Raw genomic sequence first — 13,752 nt, forward strand, 5'->3', positions numbered from 1 at the left:
ATTCACTCAGTAACACCAAGGTCTCAGAAGGCAAGCACCTTTTTTCTTATAGCGCAAGGATAGATGATATGAGTCCAGTAGCTGCAGAAATTTATCAGGACACCCTGAGCACATTTCAGATGTGTATGTCATAGAATCACAGAATCATAGAGTTGGAAGGGGGCCATACAGGCCATCTAGTCCAACCCCCTGCTCAACGCAGGATCAGCCCAAACCATCCTAAAGCACCCTGAAAAGTGTGTATCCAATCTTTGCTTGAAGACTACCAGTGAGGGGGAGCTCACCACCTCCTCAGGCAGCCTATGTCGTATGTGCGTATCCATCATTGGTGATCCCTGGACCCAAGGAAGCCTACTTGACCTCAACCAGGGCCAGAGCTTATTCCATCCTGCCCCCCACCTGGTATAACGAGCTCCCAGAGGAGATCAGGGCCCTGACAGAACTCAAACAATTCCGCAGGGCCTGCAAAAGGAAGCTCCTCCACCAGGCATTTGGTTGAGATCAAACAGTACCACCACTTCCAATCAGCCCCACTCAGCGTCCCTCCTACAACCATCATTGCAGACTCACCCATCCCACTGGGCCATCAGTAAGCGTTGAGTTATTGTTCTCCCCAATGTTCTATTGTTCATAATGTTATAATTATTATTGTGTTATTATATACTGAGTTATTTGTACAGTTATCTCTCTTTGATGTAAACCGCCCTGAGCCTTCGGGGAGGGTGGTATATAAATGTAGTAAATAAAAAGTTCAGAGCAACAGCTGTAGGGCACCCGTGACCTCACACCCCAAGCGCTGATCACACATTCTACTCGAGACATTTCCCAGCAGAGCCAGCATAGTTTCTAAGGGACATCCTTTATTTCTAGGAACATCACAGATTCTTCGAAGTCATAGTGCCACAAAACAATACGGTCAATTGACATCCATGGCTACAGCGCTACAGTGTTCGCCTTTGGGAATACTGATCTGGCAGCAACCTTGCTTCCTGGTACTTTTCTCAGCAGGTAAGTCACAAACCACTGACTTTGCAACATTCTCTAACATAGGTCAGAGTAGGATTCCTTAAGAAGTCATGCCTCTTCTTTTTAAAATTCACTTTAAGACTATATGTGGAGTCTAGGGATTGGGTACTAAAAATCCGGTAAGATTTATTTTTCCTTCAATTACATATGGGTCAACTGGGTGACCAAGTTTATGATCACAATGGATGGACCTTGGGCCACTCATTCTGGTTTAGCCTGATGTACTTCCCATGGCTACAGGGAGAATGGCATGGAAGGGGAGAATATTAACTGCCCTGACTTCCTTAGAGAAAGGGACAGACTCAAAATGTAAAGAAATAAAATGCAGAACCTCCTTCAGTTCCATTCCTTTGGGGGAAAACCCTTAAAGATGATCAGCTCTCGGCAACAGAGAAGAATGGCCATATTTAAAGTAACCCAATTAAGACGGGAGAGTCCAAACATATGCTTAGACTGTGTACAACAGCAGGATTGAAGAGACACCAAAGTTGCAACAAAGGCACTCAAAACTTCCTGTTGTTTTTGGAAAGGTTTATAGTCCTTTGCAGTGATTGCATGACACTTTTCCTTCCTCAGTGATACAACCGTCAAAAGACCCAACAGGCGGCCACCAGCTCCCACTGCTTTACGGCTAGTCTTTGTAATGCAGACCTAGGCTAGCTGCAGAACATCAAATGCACTTTTAACATCTCCATTTAATATTTACATTCAAGCAATTAATAATAATTGGAAGCTTATAGTTTAGATACTTCTAGTAGCAGCAGTTTCTATAGTAGCTTGTTTAGCTTCAGATAATGATTTTTTTTGCACATTGAAAAAAAACATGTGTAGACAGTATCAAAAAATATATACCAGTGGAAGGGACGGTCTTGCAGTTTTGTGAAAAAGGAAGGGCAAGGAAAACAAAACCACAAGTGGCTTTTTTTTCAAAAAAGGAAGAACAGAAAATATTTGATATAGTTTATATATATATAATATATGTATTTTATATAATTATATATATATATAATATGGCGATCTAGGAAACTCCATAAATCTAGGATTTATTTTTATATTTCATTATATAAATACCTACAAATAAATATTTTAGCATGGCCCACCCAGGGAGGCCCGCTTTCAGCTCAAACAATACATTTTCAGCAACACCACGTACAAACGGGAGCAAAAATCACTCAACAAGTTAGCACTGTTAAAATATAATACTATGTAACTCTCCCGTGCATTAATTGGGAAGCCACCACCCTCAGCCCCTCCCATTGCCTAAGACATCCCACCCACCCCCCAGGGCCGAGATGACACTTCAGGAACCAACCAGTTGTCAAGCACGGCTGAATCCCTCTGCCTGCCCGGCTCTTCTTCCTGGACAGGGAGGCATCCAATCTCAGCAGGACCAGCCCTCTATACTGTACCATATAGTTACTCTGGGTAGAACAATACCTTAGAGGAGGAGTCATGTACCAGGCTGCCAAGGGAGAGTGCCAAGAGCCTGTGCCAGAACCTCCTCACACTGTTACGTATTCCTTGAAAGTCACAGTCAGGCAGTTTGCTGTCACGTCTGTTATTATTATATTCCCAAAGAAAGGTTTGAACTCTGGCACGGGCTCCTCCTCATCTTCTTCTTCCTCCACCTCAAATGGTTCCACCTGCTTCTGATGCTCTGGCACGGGCTTGTCTGCTGGTGGCACCACGGTTTCTGGCTTCACTTGCACCAGGCCGTGCTCACTGTCCCCCCGAGCCTTTACGCACCGCAAGTCTATGGGTTCATCTAAGTCTGAGTCCAGCAGGATGACCTCCGGCTGGGAGGCAAGCAAAGTAGAGGGTTCGGGTCTCTCCGGCATAGGTGGGCTCAAGCAGGTGGGAGTACTGATGCTCCGGGAGGTGAAGCGTTTCTTTCCAGTCTCCTTGTCTCCATGGGGCTCTGAGAGGCAGCGTTTTCGGGATCCGCCACAGCTGGAGGAGAGGTTCACTCCCATGGTGGCTGGATTGTGCTCTTGCTGACTGGATTCCAAGGACCATGGGACTAAGTTTGGCTTGGTAGTAAGCTGCAGAGGCTGTGGATCAGGAACAGGCGGTTCTTTGCCTGGTGATGTAGCCGTCTGGGGACTGGTTCCACCCTCAGCAGGGACCTGACCTGCCTCAGTCCCAGATTTCCTTTTGGGATCATTGGCCAGCCATCTCTCCTCCCCGTGCTTTTTCCAGGACTCCTGCCTGTCCTCGGTCCCTTTCTTAGTAGTCCTGTCCTCAGCCACTCGTTTCTTGGGTGGCTCTCCAGACTTGATCTTCACCGTCTGCATGCCGTTCTCCATGTACTTGCTCATGACAATCACGATACGGCCATTCTTGTTCTTATTCTTGACAATCTTCATTTTACCCCCGATACCATTGCTGGCTACCCCATCTCGGGGCGTTGGCAGTGGCGGCCCTGTGCCACTTGACAGGTTCTTCTCCGTCCCATTCTTTCCTTCTGTGGTATTCAGGTTCTTCACGGGGTTCAGCAAGCTTTTTGATGCACCATGGGACCATTTGTCTGAATGAGACATCAAGGAGTTTTTGCTGTGATCCAAGCAGGCCTGCCCTTGTTGTGGCTCCTTGTTGCCTGGCTGGTAATGAGGCTCATACATCTTGGGATCAGGCTGGTAGTGGTGGTGCTTCTTGCTATTCAGTTGATAGTAGTACTTTCCTTTACTGTGTGACTGATGCTTTATGGTGCTGTCTTTGCCATTAGGCTGGTACTGGTGGTGCTTCTTGCTATTCAACTCATACTGATGCTGCTGGCTTTTCCCAGAACTGCCGAGGTCCAGCTTAGACCTGTTCTCCATACCAGAGTCCTGAAGACCAGAGAGGACATTGGAGCGTCGTGCAAAGGATGGCAACTGTAAAGGGGAATGGGAAGAGAAAGAAAAGCATCCATTAATGACTAGCAAGAGTCAACAACAAATAGCCGGTCTATTATTAAGTCTGTAAAAAAAAAATCACATCCTATAAAAAAAACAAAGCTTTTACATCATTAAGAGTAAACTCTGAATGCCAAGTACTTGTCTAATCTGCCCCCCAAGTGGCTGAGCTATATATGAACACATGAAGCTGTCGTATACATAGACTGATGGTCTATCAAGGTTGGCATGATCTACTCTCACTGACAACCTCTCAGGCCTCTAGGATCTCGGGTAGAGGTCTTCCATATCATCTCCTACCTGATCCTTTTTAACTGGAGATGCTAGGAGTTGAACCTGGGACATCTGACATGCAAAGCAGAAGGTCTACCCCTGAGCTATGACCCTTCTGCACATTGGCTGAACTGAAAGAGATCCTTCCAACCTACTCAGATTTTGAACATATACATGGAGGATTAAGAAGACAGCAGTTTACTTTATATATTTGTGTTTTCTCAGCATCACAGATTGTTAATCTCTACAAGAACTAGTAGGCAGAGGAAGAGAGGATGAATCAAAGTCAGGACTCTTATGCTCCCCATAAAGCATCTTGGAGAAAAGTGGTTTGAATATCCCAGGTGCAATCCATGTCTGCTGAACAATTACCAGAATATAGTTCATATTTTTTTTCATGTTGGCAAAGAGCCCTAGCAGTCACAGCTGGTTGGCTGAGAGAAGGTAGGCGGGGCTTCCTCTGGCATTCAGAATTAACAATGGATTTGTGTATGGCAGGTGTACACCTTCTCCCCCCAAGCATGATGAAACCAAGATGAAACTCCCCTCCACAGGGAAAAGAGCTCAGCAAGGAAGGGGATACTTATTAAGATGCAAAATGCCACCAATAATACAGCTTCTGTTATCAGCCTATGAAGCAATCCTCAGGACTCAGGCAGCGTTACTGTTTATTGCTTCGGCCCAATTAAAGCAAAGGAACAACAGAAGGATAGACAAGACTTACCTGCACAACCAGCGGTTTCGGCTTTGGTCCTCGCTTGCGGTATCCCATCAGCTGTTCCTGCCTCTCCCTGAAGAAATTAGTATATGTGAAAAGAATATCGAGTAATTCAGAAAGTCTCTCTTTCAACAGCATACTCAAAACTGGGCAGGGAAGGGGGAATGGCCTTTATCATTCTTCTTAAGGCCGCAGAGAGCACCAGGGCTGCTGTGATGGGGAGGAGGAAGCCCACTGAACCTCAGGGAAGCCACTCCTCCTCCTCAGTAGCCATGCAATAGTCAGGAGGAGGAGAGACCTACAGTATTAAGTGCACAAGAAGAAAACGGGAGGTTGCTGGAACTGATACCAGCCTGCAGGCAGCATTACCCCAGGCCCCTGCCAGAGTTATTCATACAGAACAGACTTAAAGCCATGGATGCACCCAGTTCAAGAGCATTCTTATACAAAACCAAAAGCACCTCTGGATATTTCATGCATGAAGGTTAAGGTAGAGGAGTGTGACTTTTGGATATAAACACAGCAGTCCCAGAAGCAGCATTTCAGATGAAAGTGTCCTCTGCCTTGTATCAACAATAAATTATCAAGGCCCCTATGAAAATCTAAGAAGCAGTAGATCAGTTGAAATTGGAGGGAAATGTTTCAAGTTCCTAGCAACACACAATTTTTCACACAGAAAAAGCAGTAACTTTTTGGATCACCTAGTATTATTTTCCTTTGCATGAGACAGGCGTGCTCAACCAGGGTTTTGTAAAACGCTGGGGTTTCTTGATTACTCTGGAAGGGTGAGTTGATAAATTTTTAAAATTAAACTTCGTTAAACACTTGTTGGGTGACAACCATATATAGTCGCGTCGACCCCCCCAATGGTCTATAATGGGCCTGGAGGGATGGGAAGGGGAGGGGATGTGGGTGTGTACACAGCTATGCTTCCCAACCATATTCTGCATGATTGCACCACTTCTGGGGGTTCTCGAAACCGGAGGAATGTTTCAGGTGTTTCTCAGCAGTAAAAAAAGGTGAGAAAGGCTGGCATAAGACATTAAAATGCTCAGGGTAGGTTATCCATTGAGAAAATCTGTTTCATCCCAATTTACAAACTGATAAAAGATGGGACTATCCCAGTCTAAATATCAAAACAAATGCACAATTACTTGAGGGTAAAACTTTTCAAGTTAAACAAGGGACACTTTCCAATCTGCCTTATAGAACTCTACTGGCTTTATTTCCAAGCTAAGGGTCTCTCTGTGGAGCTGCTGCCCTGAAACCAATGGAGGGGGGAGGGGGAGATCCACTTTCAAGTAAGAAAAGGATACAAGACCTGGGAAGGAGGCAGCCTGGGCTACATTACCCCTCCCCTCCCTTCCCCCCACACTCCACATTCCTTCTTAGCTTTCTCCACTTCTCTCCAAAGAGCCAGTGGGAGCAGAGAATCAAACAACTGCCTACAAAGGAGTCAACTGGAAGGACATGGACAAAGAGTTGTCCTGGGATCTTGAGGAACTGCCAGCAAACACATTTGGGGTGGATCAGCTTAGCCTCGATCACAAGTATGCCTGAGCCTGCTCCTGGCCCCACTGCACGGTTTTGGTAACCACCAGCGGCAGGCGGCAACCCACTTCCCTCCCATGCAGTGTGTGTGTGTGTGTGTGAGGGAGGGGGGGACGGCAAGCCCGGCAGAAAAGCAGGAGCTGCCCTGGATGCTAAGCACCTCCTTAGGAGTGCCTGGCCCCACCGCCCTCTTCAAAGCGGCTGGCCCGTTGCCCTTAGGGGGGGGGGGGCTTCCTTAGGAGGGGCCCTAAGGAAGCTGGAGCCCGTCGCTTGGCCCACCCACCTGCCCTTCAGCCCACAGGGGCCGCCCCCTCTCCCGCCCAGCGGCATCTCCCCGGGACAAGCCGCAAGGGGTAAGCCTCCGCGGACCAGCCGCCCGCCCTCTGCCCCCTGCCCGGCGGGCTCCGGCTCCAACAGCGCTGCGGCACGAGGGGGACGGCTCGGCTTGCAACCACCGCGACACCTCCTTCTCCGAAGGCTTGCAGCAGGGACCGCCAAGCGTCGCAGCTGCAGCCAGCGGCCGCCCGCCGCGGCCGCCGCTCCCTTCCGTCACGTGCCCGCCACCCCCTTGCAGGCAGGCAGGCAGGCAGTGCGAAGGAAGTCGCGGCGCTGCAGCGGCGAAGGGGTTAAAGCGAAGTTCCGTAGCGCGCCGGGCGAGTTGCTGGAGCCTGCCCGCCGAGGCAAGTAAGGTGCTGCCGCTCCACGCCCGACTCCATCCCGCCGCGCGGCATCGGCTGGCTCGAGGCTCCCCTCCGGCCGGCGCAGCAGACAGCGGCGGTGGCGCACTCCCCCCCCCCCCCGCCAGCCCGGCCGCGCGGCTCTCACCTGTTCTGGAAGGCGATCAGCAGCCTGGGGTCGAGGATGTTCTCCTCCGGCTCCCACGTGTTGTATCTTGCGGGAGGAAGGAAGGAAGGGAGGGAGGGCCGTTGCAGAGAGCTCTGGCACGGAGACCTCCCGGCCCAGAACGAGCCTCTCCCGCCCCGCCCCCTCCTGCTCCCGCTGCCCGGACGCCGCTCCGAGTGCGCCGCCAGCAGGGGGGCTGGGCCCGGGCGGAAGGTGCTGCCGCTGAGCGGAGAGGATGAGCGCACTTGTTATGCCGCAGGAATCCTCCACCGCCGCCGCCGACCCCCCCCCCTCCCGGCTCTGCGACCCGCCACTCGGGCTCCGCCATCCCGTCGCCCCCCACCGCCGCGGCTCACGCACGGCCCCTGCGGCCCGGCAGAAGGACGGCATCGGGGGCAGCCAGAGGGGTGACAGCGCCGGACGGGTCCCGCTCGCGTCGCGGCAGCCCAGAGCTGGTGGCGGGTGGGGGGCTTAGTGCCCCTCCCGCTCTCTCCCTCCCCTCCCCCCTCCCGATCGCCGGGCTGCTGGCTTCTGCAATATGGAGGGAGCCTCCTTGCCCAGGGAAAGGAGCCATTTTCTGCAGCTGCTGCACGCCAGCCGCCGCCTAGCCGCTCGCCAGCGCCTCCACGCCTCCCGCCCCAGGACCGCCGCCGCCGCCGCCGCCGCCCTCCCCCTTGCCAGGCCCGCGGCCACCAGCGAGGAGGGCTCCGCAGGGCTCCCGGCGCCAGCTGGCGGAGCGGCAGGGGAGGGGGGGCGACGTCGACGGGCGGAAGGGACCCCCCCACCCCGCCGGCCCCGAGACTTACTTGGACGACCATCCTCTCCACTTGACGAGGTACTCGACTCGGCCCTGCGGGGAGAGGAGGCAGCGTCAGTCCGCGGGCGGATCGGATCTCTCTCCCTCCCTCCCTCTCCCGTCCCCCGCAGCCTGCCCCAGGCGCCCTGAGCGGCTCGCTCACCTTGCGGAGGCGCTTCTTCTCGATGCTCTCCACGGCGAAGACGTGCTCGCCCACGGCCGGCAGCTCCATGGCGGGGCGGGGATCGGGCGGGCGGCAGGCGGGCGGCCGGCGCTTCTCCCAGCCCGCTCGCTTCCTCGCCTGCGCAGACAACTGAGCGGCAGCCGCCTGCGGCAGCGCAACTCATGCAAATCCGGCCCCTCGCGTCAGCGGGGGCGGGCCCTCGCTGCCTGTCAAAGAAAGAGGCGGGCCGCGGATTGGCTGCGCGCCGGCGGGGGCGGGGGAGCGGCGTTGGCCCCCGTTGCAGGCGCCGCCGCAGAGGGAGGGGGGATGACGGGCCCGCTCCGGGGCTGCTGGGGCGGGCGGGCGGGGGGGGGCAGTGTGCCGTGCAAAGGGCGCCCCTTCGGCAGTGCCCACACTCGCCAGGCTGCCTCCCTCCTGGGCGCGGGCGGCCCCCGACAGCTCAGGGCGCCCGGGCCCCGTGTCGGCATCCGCCCCAAAGTAAAGGTCCCCCTAAGGGTCGGTGGGGGGGCGCCTTTATTTCCCCGGCAATTCTCGGTTCTGGAGGTTTCTGGCCCTCCCCTGCGCGCGACCCCTGCAAGGCCAGAAGCGCTGGGGGGGGGAGTGGGGGGGCCGGGGAGCCATTGCTGCGCAGGAGGGCACCCGCTGGCGAAGTTGGGCGGCAGGCAGAGACTGGCAAGATGGAGAACGGCAGTGATGCCAGCCAGGCGTGGGCAAGGGCGTTCCAACCCCGGGAAAGCGCCCCCCCCTCCCAATGGGATCCGGGGCATTTGGGGAGGAAGGGGGCTGAAGGGGGAAGCGCCGTCAATGCCCGGAGGAGGGGCGCGGCGGAGATCCGCTCTGGCCTCGGGGCCTGCCAGGGAAGGAGGGCACAGCGGGGGGGGGGGGGAGCAGATCGAGAGCGCCCACCCGGCGTTGCTGGCGCGGTGTCGGGGGGGGGGGGAGTCCCCGCAACCGGCGCTTGAGGCGCTGGCGGGGGCCCCTTCTCTCCGCGGAGTTTCGCTCAAGGCGGCCAAGAAGGGCAGGTCTTTCGGGCGCTGGACTCGGCCTCGGGTTCCCTCGAGAAGGGGCTGGACAGGTCTCGCCTTTGCACGGGGAGGCCGAGGGCGCCTCGGGAGATTTCTAGCGGATTTGGTGCACCGCCTGGAGAAGGCAAGGGACGGCATGGCCCTGGCCGGTCCCCGAGGGCCCCGCTGCCACCTGGCGGCCTCTGGACTTAGGCCGCCGCACCTTGCTCCGAAACCCGACGGTTCATCGTAGGGCACCGGTCCGGGCCAGATGGCGTCTTTCTTGGACGCCCATGCAGAGCCCGAGGCGCGCTAGCTCGGGAGCCCCTGCGGACTGGCAGCCTAGGGGTCAAGGGAAGCGAGGGTGGCCTCAGCATGCTGCGGCGCACCAAGGGTCTGGGCGCCCCGTGCGGAAAGGAATCGCGACGGCTTTGCCGACGGGAAAGGGATCCTCCTTGCCGCGGAGTGGGAGCCAATTGCTGAAGGTTTTGCTGAAACCTCCAGTGTGGGTAATGCGCGGGCGGGCACTGAAGGGATGTGGGCGAGGTAGCAAAAGAGGTCCAGCTGCTTCTCGCGATCCTATATCTGCATTGGCAAAAGGGGCTCTCCAGAAAGGCGCCTGATCTTCGGAGGCGGTTGAATAGAGGGCGAGCCAGCAAAAGCGGGGCTACATAGAGCTCTTCTAGACACTCAGCGCCGTGGAAGGACCACGGAACCCAGATGGGTCATCATTATCTGGCAGGAAGGCGGACTTCTGGAACTGTGGTTCATAACCCCAATTTTCTTCCCCACCTTGATTTTGAGAAGCAACCTGATCTTTACCCAACGGCCTGGAAGCGCGCCCCCTACCTACGGTTGCTGGGACCTCCTTAGGCAGCGTAGCAGGCCTGTGCTCCTGCGCAATCGATCGATGAATGAATGAATCAATGAATGAATACAATCCATGAGAAGGCAATCCCCAACCTATTCCAGTCGGTGAGCTTCAATGGTCCAAATCCACCTAATATGTGGATTTGGTTGATAGAAGCGGACAGTCCTCCGTTTGTTTGAACAGATTGCCCAGGTCGTGCAACAAGATTACATCCATGTAACCTTACTACTCCCCTTGCTCCTGTGACCATAAACATCGTGGATTAAATAGACCCTTCCTTCCGGTTCCTCGGAACTTCCTTGGGAGGCTTCCTCGGGAGGTGGTGGCTTCTCCTTCTTTGGAAGATTTTCAGCACAGGCTAGAGAGCCACCTCACTGAAATGCTGATTCTGTGGACTGAGCAGATTGTGAGTGGGTGGGCAGAAGGGATTGTGTCAGTGTTTGGCTCTTGTGGCCCTTTCTGGCATGCCCAGGGAAATGCCAGTCACCACTTTGAGGTCAGGAGGCAAATTTCCTCCAGGCCAGACTGGCTAGGGATTCCTGCTTTGGGGTTTTTTTTGGGGGGGGGGCATCATCTGGGTATGGAATTGTGGTCACTGTGGGTGGGCAGGTAGTAATGAATTTCTTCCATTTTGTAGGGGGTTGGACCAGATTATGCTGGAGGTCGCTTCCAATTCGATTCGATGATTCTATTATGCGAAACCATTCCTCTTGACCCTCTTTAAACCTCTGGACTGCAGGGACATCATGGTGGGAGTGTATTTGGGTGTATTTGGGGGGAATCAGAGGTAAGCAATCCGGTTCCATGTTCTTTGATGCACTGGTGGTGGAGGCGTGTGGCATCATCCTCAAACCTAATATTTAAAGAAGAATACAAAAGGGGGGGGGGGGGGAGGGAGTCGTTGCTGCATTTGAGCGCCAGGGCGGCGGCCCGTTCTGGGCGGCGGCCGCCGGGAGAGGGGCGCCCAGGGGAAGGGCTCCTCTGGCCCTTCACAACGCTCAAGCCTTTTCCCGCAGCCTCGGCCGCCTCCGCTTGCGTCACCCGCGGCCGAAGGGCGAAGAGCCGGCTGCCAAGCTCTCGGCGCTGAATGGAGGCCAGGAGCCGGCGGAGTCCCCGGAGCGAGCGAGCGAGCGAGGCAGGCGGCGGGGGCACCAGGCAGGGCAGAGGGCGGCGTCCGCTCCGAAAGGCACTGCAGGCGCTCGCCCGGCGGCAGCCCCGCTGCGGGGACAGGGGACGGAGGGGGGCGGGGGTCCCCGGCCAAGCATGCCGGCGCCTGCCCCTGGAAGAAGGCCGGGCCCCGGCTGCGAAGCGCCCCTGATCCCCGCCCTCCCCCGGGAAGTCGCTTCTTTCCAGCCGAGCGCAACCCACCTGGCTGCAGAGCCCGGCTCCAGGGAGCCTAGCGGGGCTTCAGCCTCCGAGGCTCGCCTCCCGCGCCCCCCTCTGGCTGTGGACGCCCTCCGCCTGCGCAGGCCAGCCAAGACACGGGCAGCCTGACCTCCCCAAGGGGCGCCCACAGCCGCCCTCCGTCGGGAAACCGAAGGCTCCCTCCGTGTGACCCGGGCACGATGTCTCCGGGACTGAATTGGGAACCAGAGCGACACTCCCATGAATGCGTTTCCTTGGGAATCAGTAGCCGTGGGCGAAACCAGGGCGGCTCTCAAGCAGCTCTACAGCTGTCGATGACGGTCGGGTTTCTCCGACCAGTTGAGGTGTCGTTTTCTTCCGGGATGGGGGAAAGCCCGCAAGTGGAAATCCCCCCTCAGGATCAAGGCTATGGTCTCTAAAGGCTTATTCCGGGGCAGCCCCCCTGAATTTCCTTCCTGCCACGTTTTTATGCCACCTTCCCTTGCGGCTCCCGGCAGCTTACAGTGAATTCATAGAACAATCCAGAGAATGCCTTATAGTCATGAACGTCAACCCTATAGCTTGACCTGTACAAGCCTGAACTGCCTAACTGTGGCCGATCCTCTGCAGTCCGCAAGCGCAGGCGCCTCTCTCGGAGGAGAGCTGCCTTCCTCCAGGGCCCGGACTCAGGGCGCAGCCGGGGGCCTGCCGGCCAACAAGGCTGGGCTTCCGATCCATCAAAACGAGAGGCTCGAAGCGCCCTCTCCCCCTTGCGGCCGCGCAATCCCGGGATCACCTCCCAAATCCCACCCTTTGTCCCCAGCTGCTGGGTGGGTCAACCCAGAGTCCCCCTGCAGGAGCGTTTCTCGGGGCAGCTGCAGGTGCCACTCGCCAAGTGCTCGCTCGGCACCCCGCAGGGACTCCCAGGGCGACCTAGCTGCTACCTGGCAGACTAGCAGGGAAGGGCTGCCCATCGTGTCCCTGGCCTGGCCCCATAAATGACCCCCCTCCCCATCTTCCCAGTGGCGGCCGGCAGCCAATTAGCCCCAGGTGCCCTGATGTACAACCAAAAGAAACTTGTCCAAGGTCACGCCTGCAGCATCAAGGGACCCCATGGCTGAAGCCCCTGGAAAGCTTACCATGGCACACCCGGGATCACCTCCAAGACAACACTATTCTGTCACCGTGCCCAGCTGGAACCAAGTCCTGACCTTCCCGGGCAGAGAGCAGGTTTAGAAATAAAAAATGGGGCCTTCGTTTATTTGAATACTGTTTGAGTCTCTAGGCACCCTGCAGCCCAACAAAGCCTTATTCAATGTGTAAGCCTCGGTGTACAGGAGAGGTGTGCTTGCCCAGGGAAGTTTATAGCCTGAATTAAAAAAAACCCTGTTGGTCTTCAGACCAATCTGATTCTATCCTCAGTTATTGGGATAGTCATAAAAGTCTCCAAAATAGGAGACTCCCTGGAATACTCGGTTACAGTTTCCCTAAAATCTGTGTGCAAGAAACAAAGTGAATTGCCTTTCCCTGTTGCTTGTTGTACGAATTATTTGCAAATGCACAAATCCACCTGTCTGCCCCAAATGCTTTAGCTGTACTTTGGATTCTCAAGGCTTTTCAAACAGTGGTAGTCTCAAGGATCCTAGAATAACATCAGGTCAGCAACTTCCACTCTGCTCTGGCCTTAGATGTCTGAAAGCATCTCTCTCTCTCTCTCTCTCTATATATATATATATACCACCCCTCACTGCGATGTCTCAGGGAACGCATTTACTACATGGAACAGCAGAACTCGTACATTTAAACATGTATCACAATATGAACAGAGGGTGTAATAAACAGGATAATGCACAGGGTAATAGATCACCTCAGAGAGGGGAGACAGCAGCTGGGTGGTAGCTTTCGGCTGAGGTGTGTGGAGTGTCAGGGCCTTTTCGCACGGGGATCTTTGTTGCAAATTGTTTGCAGAATGAAAAATCGCCATTTAAAATAGTGGAATTCGTCATTATGCATACCTGCCTTTGTAGTGGAATCAGTTGCGTTTTTTAGCGTTTCCCACAGGCTTCCGGTCTCGGCAGAAATCGCTAGAAAGGAAGCGCTATTGCCAAGCTCGTCCCGCCCCTGGCCGTCAAGCAGCCAATGGGCAGCCATTAGCATGCTCCCAAACAGCCCCTTTCCCTTTAAGAAAGGTTTAAAAAAAAAAAAAACCGACCCATAGCAACGAATCTAGGTAGATTCGTTGCTACGG

General features: G+C 55.0%; 1 protein-coding gene across 1 annotated transcript; it reads right to left on the bottom strand.

Moving 5' to 3' along the window:
* Positions 1–840: 840 nt before the first annotated feature.
* Positions 841–8,432, bottom strand: CBX4 (chromobox 4). The gene is made up of 5 exons (XM_077328179.1): positions 8,265–8,432; positions 8,112–8,155; positions 7,288–7,353; positions 4,918–4,984; positions 841–3,899 (listed from the first exon to the last, which is right to left on the bottom strand). Exons 1-5 carry the CDS (start codon positions 8,331–8,333, stop codon positions 2,529–2,531), a joined length of 1,617 nt encoding a protein of 538 aa, XP_077184294.1. The 5' UTR covers positions 8,334–8,432; the 3' UTR covers positions 841–2,528.
* Between the last annotated feature and the right edge of the window lie 5,320 nt (positions 8,433–13,752).

This window comes from Paroedura picta, chromosome 3, assembly GCF_049243985.1.
Source record: "Paroedura picta isolate Pp20150507F chromosome 3, Ppicta_v3.0, whole genome shotgun sequence".
Lineage (NCBI taxonomy): Eukaryota > Metazoa > Chordata > Lepidosauria > Squamata > Gekkonidae > Paroedura > Paroedura picta.

Bases quoted from the DNA above. Each gene is read 5' to 3' on its own strand.
- CBX4 (XM_077328179.1), bottom strand. From the start codon at position 8,333: ATGGAGCTGCCGGCCGTGGGCGAGCACGTCTTCGCCGTGGAGAGCATC. The intron at 8,156-8,264 runs GTGAGCGAGCCG...CTCTCCCCGCAG, and splicing joins AGAAGAAGCGCCTCCGCAAG to GGCCGAGTCGAGTACCTCGT. The intron at 3,900-4,917 runs GTAAGTCTTGTC...TCCCCTTTACAG, and splicing joins CGAAACCGCTGGTTGTGCAG to TTGCCATCCTTTGCACGACG.